A 15,310-nucleotide genomic window follows, 5' to 3' on the forward strand; every position below is an offset into this window, starting at 1 on the left:
CTCTTCAGCCAACAAGGCACACATTGTGAGAATATGGGCTACCATGGGATGGTTAGTGCAACTGCACTGATACAGTTTTCTTGATGTAAAAGGAACTTGTGGTTAAGTCTGGTGTGGCAGATATGTAGCTGTCAGAATACAATGGCTTTTGAGAGGCTTGGACAGAAGTATACCATGCCTTGGTGGTTCCCTTAATTGTCCTCTACTTGTTGAGGATTGTGCTGACCTGCCATTCCATATCACAGGTTTCAAATTTTGATCCCACAGTTGCAATTTTAGGGCTGTTCTCAGCCTGTGCCCATTACTCTGAGTTCAATTTTGACTCCTGTGGTAGCTTCTTTGGCTAATTGGTCAGCAAGTTCATTTCCTGGAACACCTGCATGGCTCAGTATCCAGATGAATGTCAAAACCCCTCTGGCATCTGTCATATGAAGAGCACGGAACCAACAGAGAAGGAAAATGTGAATGGATAATACACTCACAATGAATGAAAAATTTAATTTCTAAAAAAGTTAACTTTTATTTTCCATAGTGAATTGGAATATATCACAAATCACAGTAATGTTGGAAATATTGCCGCATAATATATGTAAATACTATGTATAAATATTTAATATACTATAAAATAACATACATACACACACAGCAACACTATTATCCTACTAATGAAGTCACTAGTTCTGCTACATCTTCACTAGTTGATCTTACTGTCAGCTGCATTGTGACACCTTCAGCAAGTGCTAATTTCGCTCGGACCAGCATATCATGACCTCCGCGAAACACCCCTGTACAGGAAATAGAAAGGATTCAAGTTGGTTATATGAGTAAAAATACTACTGGTATGAAAACAAATGTATACATTCACTGGCACGTAAGGCTGAAGATGGAATCCAAGTTTCTTAATTCAACAAAGGGAATTCTTCAAGAATGGTGTCGCTTACACTTTTCTTTCTCACTGAAACTTGTCCTTTCTATATCAATCACATTAGCACTTAAAAAACTGCTTTTGATGCCAAATAATTCTAAATCTTACACCTTCTTTTCAACGCCTTTCATCCCAATGACTTCAGGCCACTAGTTGATCTTATATAAAACAGAATCTTATTTAAATAATACTGTGTTTTGGCAATAATTAAAACCAGCTTAAATTTTCTTGCATAGTTCTTTAGTTGCCATCTCACTTTATTTAAAAAGAAACTTTATACTATGTTAAACACCCATTTCCTGAGTTCTTGTAATTCGAGACTCGTAGCATTTCCATGATTGCAGACTAGAATTTAAAAATGCCAAATTTTTTTTTGAAGAACTCTTCCTGTAGCTGTTAGGTTTTATCACCTATTCTTAATCATAATTTCTGAAAGAATAATCTGATCTGTTGCTCTGCCATCCAAGATAGATTCTACCTCTTTATTCTTCAGTGGACTGTGGTTCTGGTTTTACTTTTTTTAAATTAATTTTAGTCTGGTTTGATTTGCTTGCAAGTTGTTTAAGCCCCCACTGCAGCTTGCTGCTTCGTCCGCAGCTTTCTACAATTGATACGAAGCCAGGATAGATTTTTCTCATCTATCTTAAATGGGTTGTTGAATGAGATTCCTAAAATTAAATTACATATTGTTCTACCAGTTTTATCAAGAGCTGAAAGTTTAGGAAAAAAAAACTTACAAATACATTCTCTATTCAATTTCCTCAGGCACTCCCATTCTTATTTTGCTTTTGTTCCTGATATCTTCATGCCATAAATTTTCATATTCAACATGCAAGAAATAATTATGCTAAACTCATAAAAATTAGAGATGTATGTGCTACTGTACACTACACACTTTACCTGCCAGAAACAATGTGTGTGCCGACTTTCCTTCAGGTACTCTGTCTGACCTCTCAGCTGGCTGCATGCCAAGGAAGTTGATAATGGATTTTACAGCCTCTTCCAGTGTATTCATGCTTGATAGTGCATAAATATCCTCCATTTCACAATATGCTTCTGCTGCTTCATCCCACGAAGCACCAAAATTTACTTTGCTAACCTTCTGGATTTGGTCACTGAGAGTTACTTCAACATCCTCCAACTGCAAACACAATTGCAAGAATGAGAATTGAGAAAATAAAATAACTCAGTTATTCTACCTATGAACAACAAATTTATTTAACAAGTTGACTGCCATGAGACCAGTGGCAGCGTAAGCAGACCCACTTGCTGTGCCCGCGCCACAGCCCCTTGGCAGTCAACGTTTTAGATTCCTGTCTTATTATGAAAAAGTGAATGAGTATTTCAATATTCAGGTTGTGGTCTTCAGTCCAGAGACTGGTTTCAAGCAGCTTTCCATGCTACTCTATCCTGTGCAAGCTTCTTCATCTCCGAGCAACTACTGCAACCTACATCCTGAATCTGCTTAGTGTATTCGTCTCTTGGTCCCCCTATATGATTTTTACCCTCCATGCTTCCCTCCAATACTAAATTGGTGATCCCTTGATGCCTCAGAATATGCCCTACCAGCTGATCCCTTCTTCTAGTCAAGTTGTGCCAGAAATTTCTCTTCTCTCCAATTCTATTCAATACCTCCTCCTAGTTATGTGATCTACCCCTCTACTCTTCAGCATTCTTCTGCAGCACCATATTTTGAAAGCTTCTATTCTCTTCTTGTCTAAACTATTTATCGTCCATGCTTCACTTGCATACATAGCTACACTGCATAAAAATACTTTCAGAAACAACTTCCTGACACTTAAATCTATACTCGATGTTAACAAATTTCTCTTCTTGAGAAACATTTTCCTTGCCATTGCCAGTCTACATTTTATATCCTCTCTACTTCGACCATTATCAGTTATTTTGCTCCCCAAATAGCAAAACTCCTTTACTACTTTAAGTGTCTCATTTCCTAATCTAATTCCCGCAGCATCACCCAATTTAATCCGATTACATTCCATTATCCTCGTTTTGCTTTTGTTGATGTTCATCTTATACCCTCCTTTCAAGACACTGTCCATTCCGTTTAACAGCTCTTCCAGGTCCTTTGCTGTCTCTGGGAGAATTACAATGTCATTGGCAAACCTCAGTTTTCATTCCTTCTCCATGAATTTTAATTCATACTCCAAATTTTTCTTTTGTTTTCTTTACTGCTTGCTCAATATACAGATTGAATAACAGTGGGGATAGGCTACAACCCTGTCTCACTCCCTTCCCAGCCACTGCTTCCCTTTCATGTCCCTCGACTCTTTATACCTGCCATCTGGTTTCCGTACAAATTGTAAATAGCCTTTCAATCCCTGTATTTTATCCCTGCCACTTTCAGCATTTGAAAGAGAGTATTCCACTCAATGTTGTCAAAAGCTTTCTACAAATGTACAAATGCTAGAAACGTAGGTTTGCCTTTCCTTAATCTATTTTATAAGGTAAGTTGTAGGGTGAGTATTGCTTAGCATGTTCCAAGATTTCTACGGAATCCAAACTGATATTCCCCAAGGTTGGCTTGTACCAGTTTTTCCATTTTTCTGTAAAGAATTCGTGTTAGTATTTTGCAGCCATGACTTATTAAACTGATAGGTTGGTAATTTTCACACCTGTCGACACCTGCTTTCTTTGGGATTGGAATTATTTATTCTTCTTGAAGCCTAAGGGTATTTGTATTTCAATGCAGTAAGTTAAATAACATAAATAAGACAATTTTATAATTCTCAACTTATATCAGAAACTCAACAAATACCCAAAATATTACGGATTTTGTTCTAAAAGAAAAAACCACCAGAAATAATAAAAACTGGGAAAGGAAGATTAGATTTTAATGTCTCTCTTACCATGAAGTTATTAGTTAAAGGCTCAAAGACTGACACGACGAAAGAGTAGCAAAATGGGTGTGACATCTTCAAAGCAGACATCTTAGCTGTTGCCTTAATTCGCAGAAACTTTGGTAAACCTAGATTTATTGTCCAGACAGGGTTTGAACCCAGTTTCTCTTATGAAGCAGTCTAGTGGCTTAGTCATTATGCCACCAGCTCTACATCTGCATCTATTCTCCGCAAACCATCTGACTGTGTGGCAGAAGGTACTTCTGGCACCATTACAGAATCCCACCATTCCCTGTTCCATTCACAAATAGTGCAAGGGAAAATTGATTCGTGGTGAACCTCCACATTACCTGTAATTTCTCGAATTTTCTCATTGTTGTCATTTTAGGAGTTGTATGTGGGAGGAAGTAATTTTTGACAGACTTTTCCCAGAACATACTCTTTCATAATTTCAAGAACAAACCTCTCCACGATGCCCAACATGTCCCTCGTAGCATCTGCCACTAGAGTTTGTCGAGTGTCTCCATAATGTTTTCATGCCAACTAACAGATGAAGCAATGAAAAATGCTGCTCTTCATTGGATCTTGTCTCAGTCTTCGATCAAACCTTATTGCTAGTATTAGTAATTTATTTGTCTAAGGAGGATTCTACAATCCCTTTCCACCTTCAATTTACATATAATACAATTTGTCAAGGTAATATAAAGAAGAACATATGTCACATACGTAGACATATAAATATATGATTGAATATAATAGAGGGAAACATTCCACATGGGAAAAATATATCTAAAAACACAGATAATGTGACTTACCGAACGAAAGTGTCTGTGTATGTGCGGATGGATATGTGTGTGTGTGTGTGCGCGCGAGTGTATACCTGTCCTTTTTTCCTTTTTTCCCCCCTAAGGTAAGTCTTTCCACTCCTGGGATTGGAATGACTCCTTGCCCTCTCCCTTAAAACCCACATCCTTTCGTCTTTCCCTCTCCTTCCCTCTTTCCTGATGAGGCAACAGTTTGTTGCGAAAGCTTGAATTTTGTGTGTATGTTTGTGCTTGTCTATCGACCTGCCAGCACTTTCGTTCGGTAAGTCACATCATCTGTGTTTTTAGACATATAAATATATATACACATGTTAATAACTTGAACGCTCAGTATTAATATTCCACAATAATATTTATTTAATAATTCATTATGAACCAGCTTTCAGCTTCTTAGTAATCAGATAGCCCACACAACTCCAGCGATAATTCATAACTTTACAATGATGTGCAAAATTTTATAACTATATCGATACAAAACACAAGCGCAATGTAATACCTAAAGAGGCTCTGAACAAATAAATCTGATATTACAGTAAATTCAAAAGTTAAAGCTGTATGAATGTATAAGCCAAATATGTTGTACAGGTGAATAACAGAACAGGCTACAAGTCGTATGGACAACCTGTCAATGTGATGAACAGGCCAAAAAAGGAGGAGGAGGAGGAGGAGAAAGAAGTCTATGTAATGTGGGTGCGGAACGGTTACAACAAGCCTATTATCCAATGGTGAGAGAAACAATAACTGTCTGCTGATACCTTAGTAAGGTTGAGTAATGTGAACTGCATTCAGTCATTAAGGGCCAGGTCAGGATTCTTTGATTGGTGTTTATTAATGACCAGAGTGTCAAATGTTAGTTTTCTGCTATTAGTTCCTCTATCGCGAACATGTTTCACATCATATGAATGACATTCATTCAGAGCATATTCAGCAAAGGTGTAATCTTTCTTTTTCAGTTCCCAGCATCTTTCATAATCAGTCAATCTAGTAGTTATAGTGCTACCTGGCTGACCTACATATAACTTGCCACACAGGTTGCAGGAAATTCTATAAATTCTGAAGGTGGAATCTTACCTTTACAGTTGAACAGAAGGTGGACAACAGTATTCCTAGAACCAAAAGCTGGAGTATGTTCCCTTCCACCTTTGCTAAACATGCTCTGAAAGAATGTCATTCATACGATGTGGAATGTGATGTTCTCCGTAGAGGAACTGAAGGCAGAAAACTAACGTAATTCAAAAGTCCGGCCATTAATAAACATCAATCAAAGAACACTGACCTGGCCCTTAACGACCAAATATTGTTATATTACCTACCCTTACTAAAGTAACAGCAGCCAGTTATTTCCCTCACCACTAGATAATAAGCTTGTTATAGCTGTTCCACATCAACATTACACAGAATTCTCTCCCCCCCCCCCCCCCTCCAACCCCTTTTTCAGTTTCTTGTTGTTGTTGTTGTTGTTGTTGTTGTAGTCTTCAGTCCTGAGACTGGTTTGATGCAGCTCTCCATGCTACCCTATCCTCTGCAAGTTTCTTCATCTCCCAGTACCTACTGCAACCTACATCCTTCTGAATCTCCTTAGTGTATTCATCTCTTGGTCTCCCTCTACGATTTTTACCCTCCACGCTGCCCTCCAATGCTAAATTTGTGGACCCTTGATGCCTCAGAACATGTCCTACCAACCGGTCCCTTCTTCTCGTCAAGCTGTGCCTCAAACTCCTCTTCTCCCCAATTCTATTCAATACCTCCTCATTAGTTATGTGATCTACCCATCTAATCTTCAGCATTCTTCTGTAGCACCACATTTTGAAAGCTTCTATTCTCCTCCTGTCCGAACTATTTATCGTCCATGTTTCACTTCCATACATGGCTACAATCCATACAAATACTTTCAGAAACGACTTTCTGACACAAATTTATACTCCATGTTAACAAATTTCTCTTCTTCAGAAACGATTTCCTTGCCATTGCCAGTCTACATTTTATATCTTCTCTACTTCGACCATCATCAGTTATTTTGCGCCCCAAATAGCAAAACTCCTTTACTACGTTAAGTGTCTCATTTCCTAATCTAATTCCCTCAGCATCACCCGACTTAATTCAACTACATTCCATTATCCTCGTTTTGCTTTTGTTGATGTTCATCTTATACCCTCCTTTCAAGAGCCTGTCCATTCCGTTCAACTGTTCTTCCAAGTCTTTTGCTGTCTCTGACAGAATTACAATGTCATCGGCGAACCTCAAAGTTTTTATTTCTTTTCCATGGATTTTAATACCTACTCAGAATTTTTCTTTTGTTTCCTTTACTGCTTGCTCAATATACAGATTGAATAACATCGGGGATAGGCTACAACTCTGTCTCACTCCCTTCCCAACCACTGCTTCCCTTTCATGCCCCTCGACTCTTATAACTGCTATCTGGTTTCTGTACAAATTGTAAATAGCCTTTTGTTCCCTGTATTTTACCCCTGCCACCTTTAGAATTTGGAAGAGAGTATTCCAGTCAACATTGTCAAAAGCTTTCCCTAAGTCTACAAGTGCTAGAAACATAGGTTTGCCTTTCCTTAATCTTTCTTCTAAGATAAGTCGTAAGGTCAGTATTGCCTCACGTGTTCTAACATTTCTACGGAATCCAAACTGATCTTCCCCGATGTCGGCTTCTACCAGTTTTTCCACTCGTCTGTAAAGAATTCGCGTTAGTATTTTGCAGCTGCGACTTATTAAACTGATAGTTCGGTAATTTTCACATCTGTCAACACCTGCTTTCTTTGGGATTGGAATTATTATATTCTTCTTGACATCTGAGGGTATTTCGCCTGTCTCATACATCTTGCACACCAGATGGTAGAGTTTTGTCAGGGCTGGCTCTCCCAAGGCTGTCAGTAGTTCTAATGGAATGTTGTCTACTCCCGGGGCCTTGTTTCGACTCAGGTCTTTCAGTGCTCTGTCAAACTCTTACGCAGTATCATATCTCCCATTTCATCTTCATCTACATCCTCTTCAATTTCCATAATATTGTCCTCAAGAACATTGCCCCTGTATAGACCCTCTATATACTCCTTCCACCTTTCTACTTTTCCTTCTTTGCTTAGAACTGGGTTTCCATCTGAGCTCTTGATATTCATGCAAGTGGTTCTCATTTCGCCAAAGGTCTCTTTAATTTTCATGTAGGCAGTATCTATCTTACCCCTAGTGAGATAAGCCTGTACATCCTTACATTTGTCCTCTAGCCATCCCTGCTTAGCCATTTTGCACTTCCTGTCGATCTCATTTTTGAGACGTTTGTATTCCTTTTTGCCTGCTTCATTTAGTGCATTTTTATATTTTCTCCTTTCATCAATTAAATTCAATATTTCTTCTGTTACCCAAGGATTTCTACCAACCCTCGTCTTTTACCTACTTGATCCACTGCTGCCTTCACTATTTCATTCCTCAAAGCTACCCATTCTTCTTCTACTGTATTTCTTTCCCCCATTCCTGTCAATTGTTCCCTTATGCTCTCCCTGAAACTCTGTACAACCTCTGGTTCTTTCAGTTTATCCAGGTCCCATCTCCTTAAATCCCCACCTTTTTGCAGTTTCTTCAATTTTAATCTGCAGTTCATAACCAATAGATTGTGGTCAGAGTCCACATCTGCCCCTGGAAATGTCTTACAATTTAAAACCGGGTTCCTAAATCTCTGTCTTACCATTATATAATCTATCTGATACCTTTTAGTATCTCCGGGATTCTTCAATGTATACAACCTTCTTTTATTCAACACATTCACCAATCTGTCGATGTGACATAGTAGCCTGCGCCATTACTCTCACTTGTACAACATATGTGGCTTATCTATTGATATGGTTTTAATATTTGAATATAGTATAAGATTTATTTGTTGAGAGTCTGTTTAGGTATGATATACTTATTTTTTTCTATTGATATAGTCATAAATGTCACATATCTCTGTACAGCTATATGTCACTGAATTTGTGTGGACTATCTGTTTAGTATCAAGTTATCTTACAATGGCCTCAGAAGCCAAAAGCCAGTTCATAACCACCTATTAAATAGATATTATTGTGGAACATTAATAATGTGTATTCAAGTTGTTAATATGCGTATATTCCTCCAAGAAATGACAGAATATTTCACAAATATATATACATGTGCTTAAATAGGGGAGGGCAGGTGATTAACCATGAACTTGTTAAAGGAAATGTTTCAATATTTGCCTGAATTGATTTGGGGAAGCCACATAAAACCTAAACCAGGCTGATCAGACAGAGAATGTTTGAACATTAGAATGTAATCCTTTTGAAATGTAGTGCCACAATATTCTAGCCCTGTTTTTCTGCTTCAAAAAATTTGAAGTTTTACAAGAGTAACATGATAGTTTATATTACTGAAAAAACTGCCAATATTTCTAAAAAAACCGCCAATATTTCCAAAAACCACAAAAATTGGCAAAAAATAACCTTGAATTTAATAAAAAATCAAATCAAATTTGGCAATGACAGCAGCAAAAAATAAAACTGAATTTTATTGAAAAATCCACTGAATTTGGTGAAGAGCACTGAAACTGGCAAAAAATAAACCGGATTCAATGAAAAATATCAAATTTGATAAAAACAACACAACTGGCAAAAAAAACAGTACAAACATTGGGGAAAATAACACCAAAATACGAAAAAAATAACATGGAAAAGTAGAAAAAAGTATCACTGAAATAGGGAAAAAATAAACCAGATTAAGAAAAAAAATTATCGAGTTTAGCAGAATATGTAGCAACATTGGAAAAAACTAACACCAAATTTGGCAAAATCATCATATTTGCAAAAAATTATACTGAATTTGGCAAAAAATAACACCAAATTAGGCCATAAAATAAATGATTTTTTCCTGTCTCTACCGGTTCACCACTGTCCAAAAAATGGACTGCTGGAACACGCACCACATTAAAAACGCGGCTGCAGTACACCTGCTCGACACCCGCCCTAATATACACAAGAACAGCCCCATTGCCTGCTGCATATCTTAATGTCGACAGCAAGTTTCACATTTGACCCATTAAGGCTTGTTGAGACTGCATCATGCTTTACTAGCTAGAGCAAATGTAGTAGAGTATGTGGAACAATGTCATGCTTCACCTTATGTGTATTCACGTGAACACCTGTGGGCCCAAGTGCAGAAAAAATGGCAATTTGTGCACTGTAAAAGAGGGAAAAAATGGTGAAACATCAAGGTCAATATCTACATCTACGTGGATACTCTGCAAATCACATTTAAGTGCCTGGCAGAGTGTTTATCGAACCACCTTCACAATAATTCTCTATTATTCCAATCTCGTAAAGTCACGGAAAAAATGAACACCTTTATCCTTCTGTGCGAGGTCTGATTTCCCTTTATTATTATGGTAATCATTTCTCCCTTTATATGTCAACATCAACAAAATATGTTAGCATCCGAAGGAGAAAGTTGGTGATTGAAATTTCATGAGACATTCCGCCACGATGACGAACACATTTGTTTTAATGACTTCCAACCCAAATACTGTATCACTTCAGTGACACTCTCTCTCCTATTTCACGACAATACAAAACATGCTGCCCTCCTCTGAACTTTCTTGATGTACTCTGTCAATCCTATCTGCTAAGGATCCCACACCGTGCAACAGTATTCTAAAACAGGACGGACAAGCATAGCGTAGGCAGTTTCTCTAGCAGGTCTGTTACATTTTCTAAGTGTGCTGCCAATAAAATTCAGTCTTTGGTTAACCTTCCCCACAACATTTTCTATGTGTTCGTTCCTATTTAAGTTGTTCGCAATTGTAATTCCTAAGCATTTAGTTGAATGTAAGGTCTTTAGATTTGACTCATTTATTGTGTAACTGAAGTTTAACAGATTCCTTCATGCATTCATATGGATGACTTCACACTTTTTGTTATTTTGGGTCAATTGCCAAATTTTGCGCCATACAGATTTCTTTTCTAAATCATTTTGCAATTTGTTTTGATCTTCTTATGACTTTACTAGTCGATAAATGACAGTGTCATCCGCAAACAACCTATGACAGCTGTTCAGATTGACTCCCAAGTCATTTATATAGATAAGGAACAGCAAATATCCTTTAACACTATCTTGGGGAACGCCAGATTAAGGTGTTTGGACCTTCTTAAAATAAACAGTTCTTGAACACTGTGACATCTAGCAATAGAGTTATGAGTTCTGTAGTCCAGTTGCCATGGCCACACAATACCATACCAAAAAAGGGAGACAGGGACTATTTTGGTACAGACCTAGGATGTTAAGAGTTGCTCAAACTAACCACTATTAATAATATGAAATGAAGTAGTTAGGATATACTGCTGAAATATGGTTACCTTTAAGGTGTAACAGTAATCTAGCTTTATAAAATATTGAATGGAGAACTTCCTGTCAAATTTATTTCTTGGGGAACAACACATTATCAAACTTAGCTAATCAACTATAATGAAAATAGCACTTTCTGAGTCTTGCCCCCTCTTGTATTAATTTCTGGGGGCACTCACGCAGTCAGTGATCACTAAGCTATAACCATGTCATCTCAACATTCAGTCAATAGCACAAAAACATTCTGTGCTGCACTACCCTGATATACAGTCACCCATACTGAACAGCTACTGAGTATGGACACTGCAATATTGCCACTTGTTCGTGTAATTTCAACCCACCATAGTCTCTGTGAGTTTACTGATGTGTATTATTACAATGTGAAGTTTGATATAAAAGCTGATCCTCTTCAAAAAGGACAGTGAAAAGAAATGTGCATAAACTAGGAAATCTATTTCAATGGTGTTGTGTAAAGTTACTTAAAGTCAACTTATGAGTCATCCATTCAGCTGGGTCAGTAAATTTGCAACTGGAGATTCGTGACACTGGAAACAGAGAAACGACAGTTTTGATTAATGAAGAGTGACTAAACTGGAAACAGATTTTGAAATAGATGATTCAGAGTTTACTGATGAAGACCGTGCAGTTGAAGACAACAAATTGAGTAATGTTAGTGGTAAATGGCTGAGGATTGTATTTACTGGCCAGGACAAATAAAGTTTTAATAGTGGGTATCTTACAAAAAGAATATTTTGGAAATACAAAATTTATTTCACATATATTTGTTCAGGAAATAATTTGATTGAAACTAAGGGAAATTCTGTACAGCTTTTGGATGACAACTGCATCTACCCCAGGCAAATTAGTAAGAAAATCAGCAAATGGAGTTCAATGATAAGAAACAGAAAAGTTCCCCTTTGTAGGAGGGGTGCGTCCCCCTTTTTTCCCGTCCAGAGGTAGATTTGTACCATATTTTTAATTTACATGCAAAAAGGCTCATTTTTCAAACAGAGCTCTGATTAGTAAATACACTCCTGGAAATTGAAATAAGAACACCGTGAATTCATTGTCCCAGGAAGGGGAAACTTTATTGACACATTCCTGGGGTCAGATACATCACATGATCACACTGACAGAACCACAGGCACATAGACACAGGCAACAGAGCATGCACAATGTCGGCACTAGTACAGTGTATATCCACCTTTCGCAGCAATGCAGGCTGCTATTCTCCCATGGAGACGATCGTAGAGATGCTGGATGTAGTCCTGTGGAACGGCTTGCCATGCCATTTCCACCTGGCGCCTCAGTTGGACCAGCGTTCGTGCTGGACGTGCAGACCGCGAGAGACGACGCTTCATCCAGTCCCAAACATGCTCAATGGGGGACAGATCCGGACATCTTGCTGGCCAGGGTAGTTGACTTACACCTTCTAGAGCACGTTGGGTGGCACGGGATACATGCGGACGTGCATTGTCCTGTTGGAACAGCAAGTTCCCTTGCCGGTCTAGGAATGGTAGAACGATGGGTTCGATGACGGTTTGGATGTACCGTGCACTATTCAGTGTCCCCTCGACGATCACCAGTGGTGTACGGCCAGTGTAGGAGATCGCTCCCCACACCATGATGCCGGGTGTGCCTCGGTCGTATGCAGTCCTGATTGTGGCGCTCACCTGCACGGCGCCAAACACGCATACGACCATCATTGGCACCAAGGCAGAAGCAACTCTCATCGCTGAAGACGACACGTCTCCATTCGTCCCTCCATTCACGCCTGTCGCGACACCACTGGAGGCGGGCTGCACGATGTTGGGGCGTGAGCGGAAGACGGCCTAACGGTGTGCGGGACCGTAGCCCAGCTTCATGGAGACGGTTGCGAATGGTCCTCGCCGATACCCCAGGAGCAACAGTGTCCCTAATTTGCTGGGAAGTGGCGGTGCGGTCCCCTACGGCACTGCGTAGGATCCTACGGTCTTGGCGTGCATCCGTGCGTCGCTGCGGTCCGGTCCCAGGTCGACGGGCACGTGCACCTTCCGCCGACCACTGGCGACAACATCGATGTACTGTGAGGACCTCACGCCCCACGTGTTGAGCAATTCGGCGGTACGTCCACCCGGCCTCCCGCATGCCCACTATACGCCCTCGCTCAAAGTCCGTCAACTGCACATACGGTTCACGTCCACGCTGTCGCGGCATGCTACCAGTGTTAAAGACTGCGATGGAGCTCCGTATGCCACGGCAAACTGGCTGACACTGACGGCGGCGGTGCACAAATGCTGCGCAGCTAGCGCCATTCGACGGCCAACACCGCGGTTCCTGGTGTGTCCGCTGTGCCGTGCGTGTAATCATTGCTTGCACAGCCCTCTCGCAGTGTCCGGAGCAAGTATGGTGGGTCTGACACACCGGTGTCAATGTGTTCTTTTTTCCATTTCCAGGAGTGTATATTCCTTGCAAAATTGTACACGAAAAAGATCTTGTGCATCTTTTCATTTATACGAATGGTATTTGAGGTATAAGAAGTGGTACAGAATTCTATAAACGTGATGGTTTGCACTTTTCGTTTCTTAGCAAAGTATTTAAATAAAAAGCGTAAATAAGTGTACATTTTGTAGCCTATATATTCTACTTTATGATATTTTTTTTTGCGATCAGTGTTGTTGAAATCAGGAGTATGTGCCAACAATGAAAACATCAAGTTCCCCTTCCCATTCACTTAGCGATCCCCTACCACTATTGTCAATGCCATTTCTTCCTACCCACTGTCCAGTTCCATTGAGTTAATGTTGTGAACTGTCAAAGTAGTGTCAGAGAGTTGTTTCTGTGATAGTATTCATCAGTTTGTGGTTTTATGAAGTGCTTCTCCTTAGTCTCATTTCTTTTGTCTGAACTGAGGAAGCAATACTGCTGGACCCTACTATCTGTTTTATTTGTGGTAAATCTGTTTCAGAAGAAGAGACATCAATAGTGACGAAGGGCTTGGAAACTCTGATACACGTCAGCAAGGAATGGAAGGATTGGCTCATAATCCTCTACAGAACGCTGGACTGACTGAAGTGCATAAGGTATGTCGACCTGAATTAGTAGTATAAAAAAAATGGCTCTGAGCACTATGGGACTCAACTGCTGTGGTCATAAGTCCCCTAGAACTGAGAACTACTTAAACCTAACTAACCTAAGGACAGCACACAACACCCAGCCATCACGAGGCAGAGAAAATCCCTGACCCCGCCGGGAATCGAACCCGGGAACCCGGGCGTGGGAAGCGAGAACGCTACCGCACGACCACGAGATGCGGGCTAGTAGTATAAGGAAACTAACCAACCAGAATATTGCACAAGCAGATGATAAAAGTTCGAGATCCTCTTACTCTTATTCATTCCGTTTCAAAAAAGACTGTTTCATACGCGCTGAAACATGTGACACAGAAGCGGAAACAAAAAAAACCACTCCACAAATGCTGTGGAGTGTTTGATGTTTGCTCTTTAACTGTGAAATATATGTTGCTTGAGAAAGCAGAGAAATACAATGATTATTTTGGTAGAAAGGCTGCTGAATGCATCAAGAGTGTTATGTATTTAGTAGCTGCAAAAGCCAATTATCATCAAGATTGCTATGCTAAATTAATGTCGAACCCATCCTCTGTCTGAAAAAGAGGCCACCCTCAAGATACCAAGTTTGATGCTGCTTTTCAAGAATTATATAAATTTAGATAGTTCAGAGGAACGTCAAATTTTACTGTTCCATGTTTGGCAGAAAGTTAATGAATGTCTCCCAGAAGGAGAGACAATGACTATAAAAACTCTGAAAAATAAACTGACTGAACACTTCGGTGATGGGGTCTTGTTTGCCACAATGCCAAAAAATCCCCTAGTTGTATGTTTTCGTGGCAGGGGCCACAAACTATTGAATCAATGGTACAATGAACTACCTGTTAGTGAAAAAGATGAGAGAAAGAGAATAGTAGAAGCAGCAGCAGCAGCAGCTATCATCCGTGAAGATGTAAGAATGACTCCTTACAGTATTGCTGATTATCCAGATATCAATGACTTGACAGAGAATGCTGAAGTTATGGTTGCTGAAACTTTACATGAATTTGTGAAGGGTGTGGTTTTGTCAAAGCAGAAAGGTAGTAAACAGTTCCCTTTAAAAAAATGTACAGCTATATCCCATGCGATTGTGTCAGCTACCAGTACTTTTTCATTTATCTCCCCACTGCAACCTGGTGTATCTCGAATATGGGTTTGTGCTTTTCATATAGCACTATGGCTTTATTTGCGGCTTCTGCCGTTCAGTTCTGGAAACCAAATTTTCCAAATGATTTGTTCACACAGTTCGTTTTTGATACT

At 39.5% G+C, this 15,310-nt stretch overlaps 1 protein-coding gene across 2 annotated transcripts in view; it reads right to left on the reverse strand.

Annotated features, from left to right (window-relative positions):
• Positions 1-500: 500 nt before the first annotated feature.
• LOC124604998 (coatomer subunit gamma) overlaps positions 501-15,310 on the reverse strand; it is a 117,375-nt gene continuing 102,565 nt past the window's right edge. For both annotated transcript variants that reach the window (XM_047136526.1, XM_047136527.1), the window contains exons 15-16: positions 1,826-2,066; positions 501-785 (exon numbers count right to left, since the gene is read on the reverse strand). In XM_047136526.1, the coding sequence (XP_046992482.1) occupies positions 655-785; positions 1,826-2,066 (372 nt within the window). In that variant the 3' untranslated portion in view covers positions 501-654. The remainder of the gene's footprint in view (positions 786-1,825; positions 2,067-15,310) is intronic.

The sequence above is a fragment of the Schistocerca americana genome, chromosome 1 (assembly GCF_021461395.2).
Source record: "Schistocerca americana isolate TAMUIC-IGC-003095 chromosome 1, iqSchAmer2.1, whole genome shotgun sequence".
In the NCBI taxonomy this organism is placed as follows: domain Eukaryota; kingdom Metazoa; phylum Arthropoda; class Insecta; order Orthoptera; family Acrididae; genus Schistocerca; species Schistocerca americana.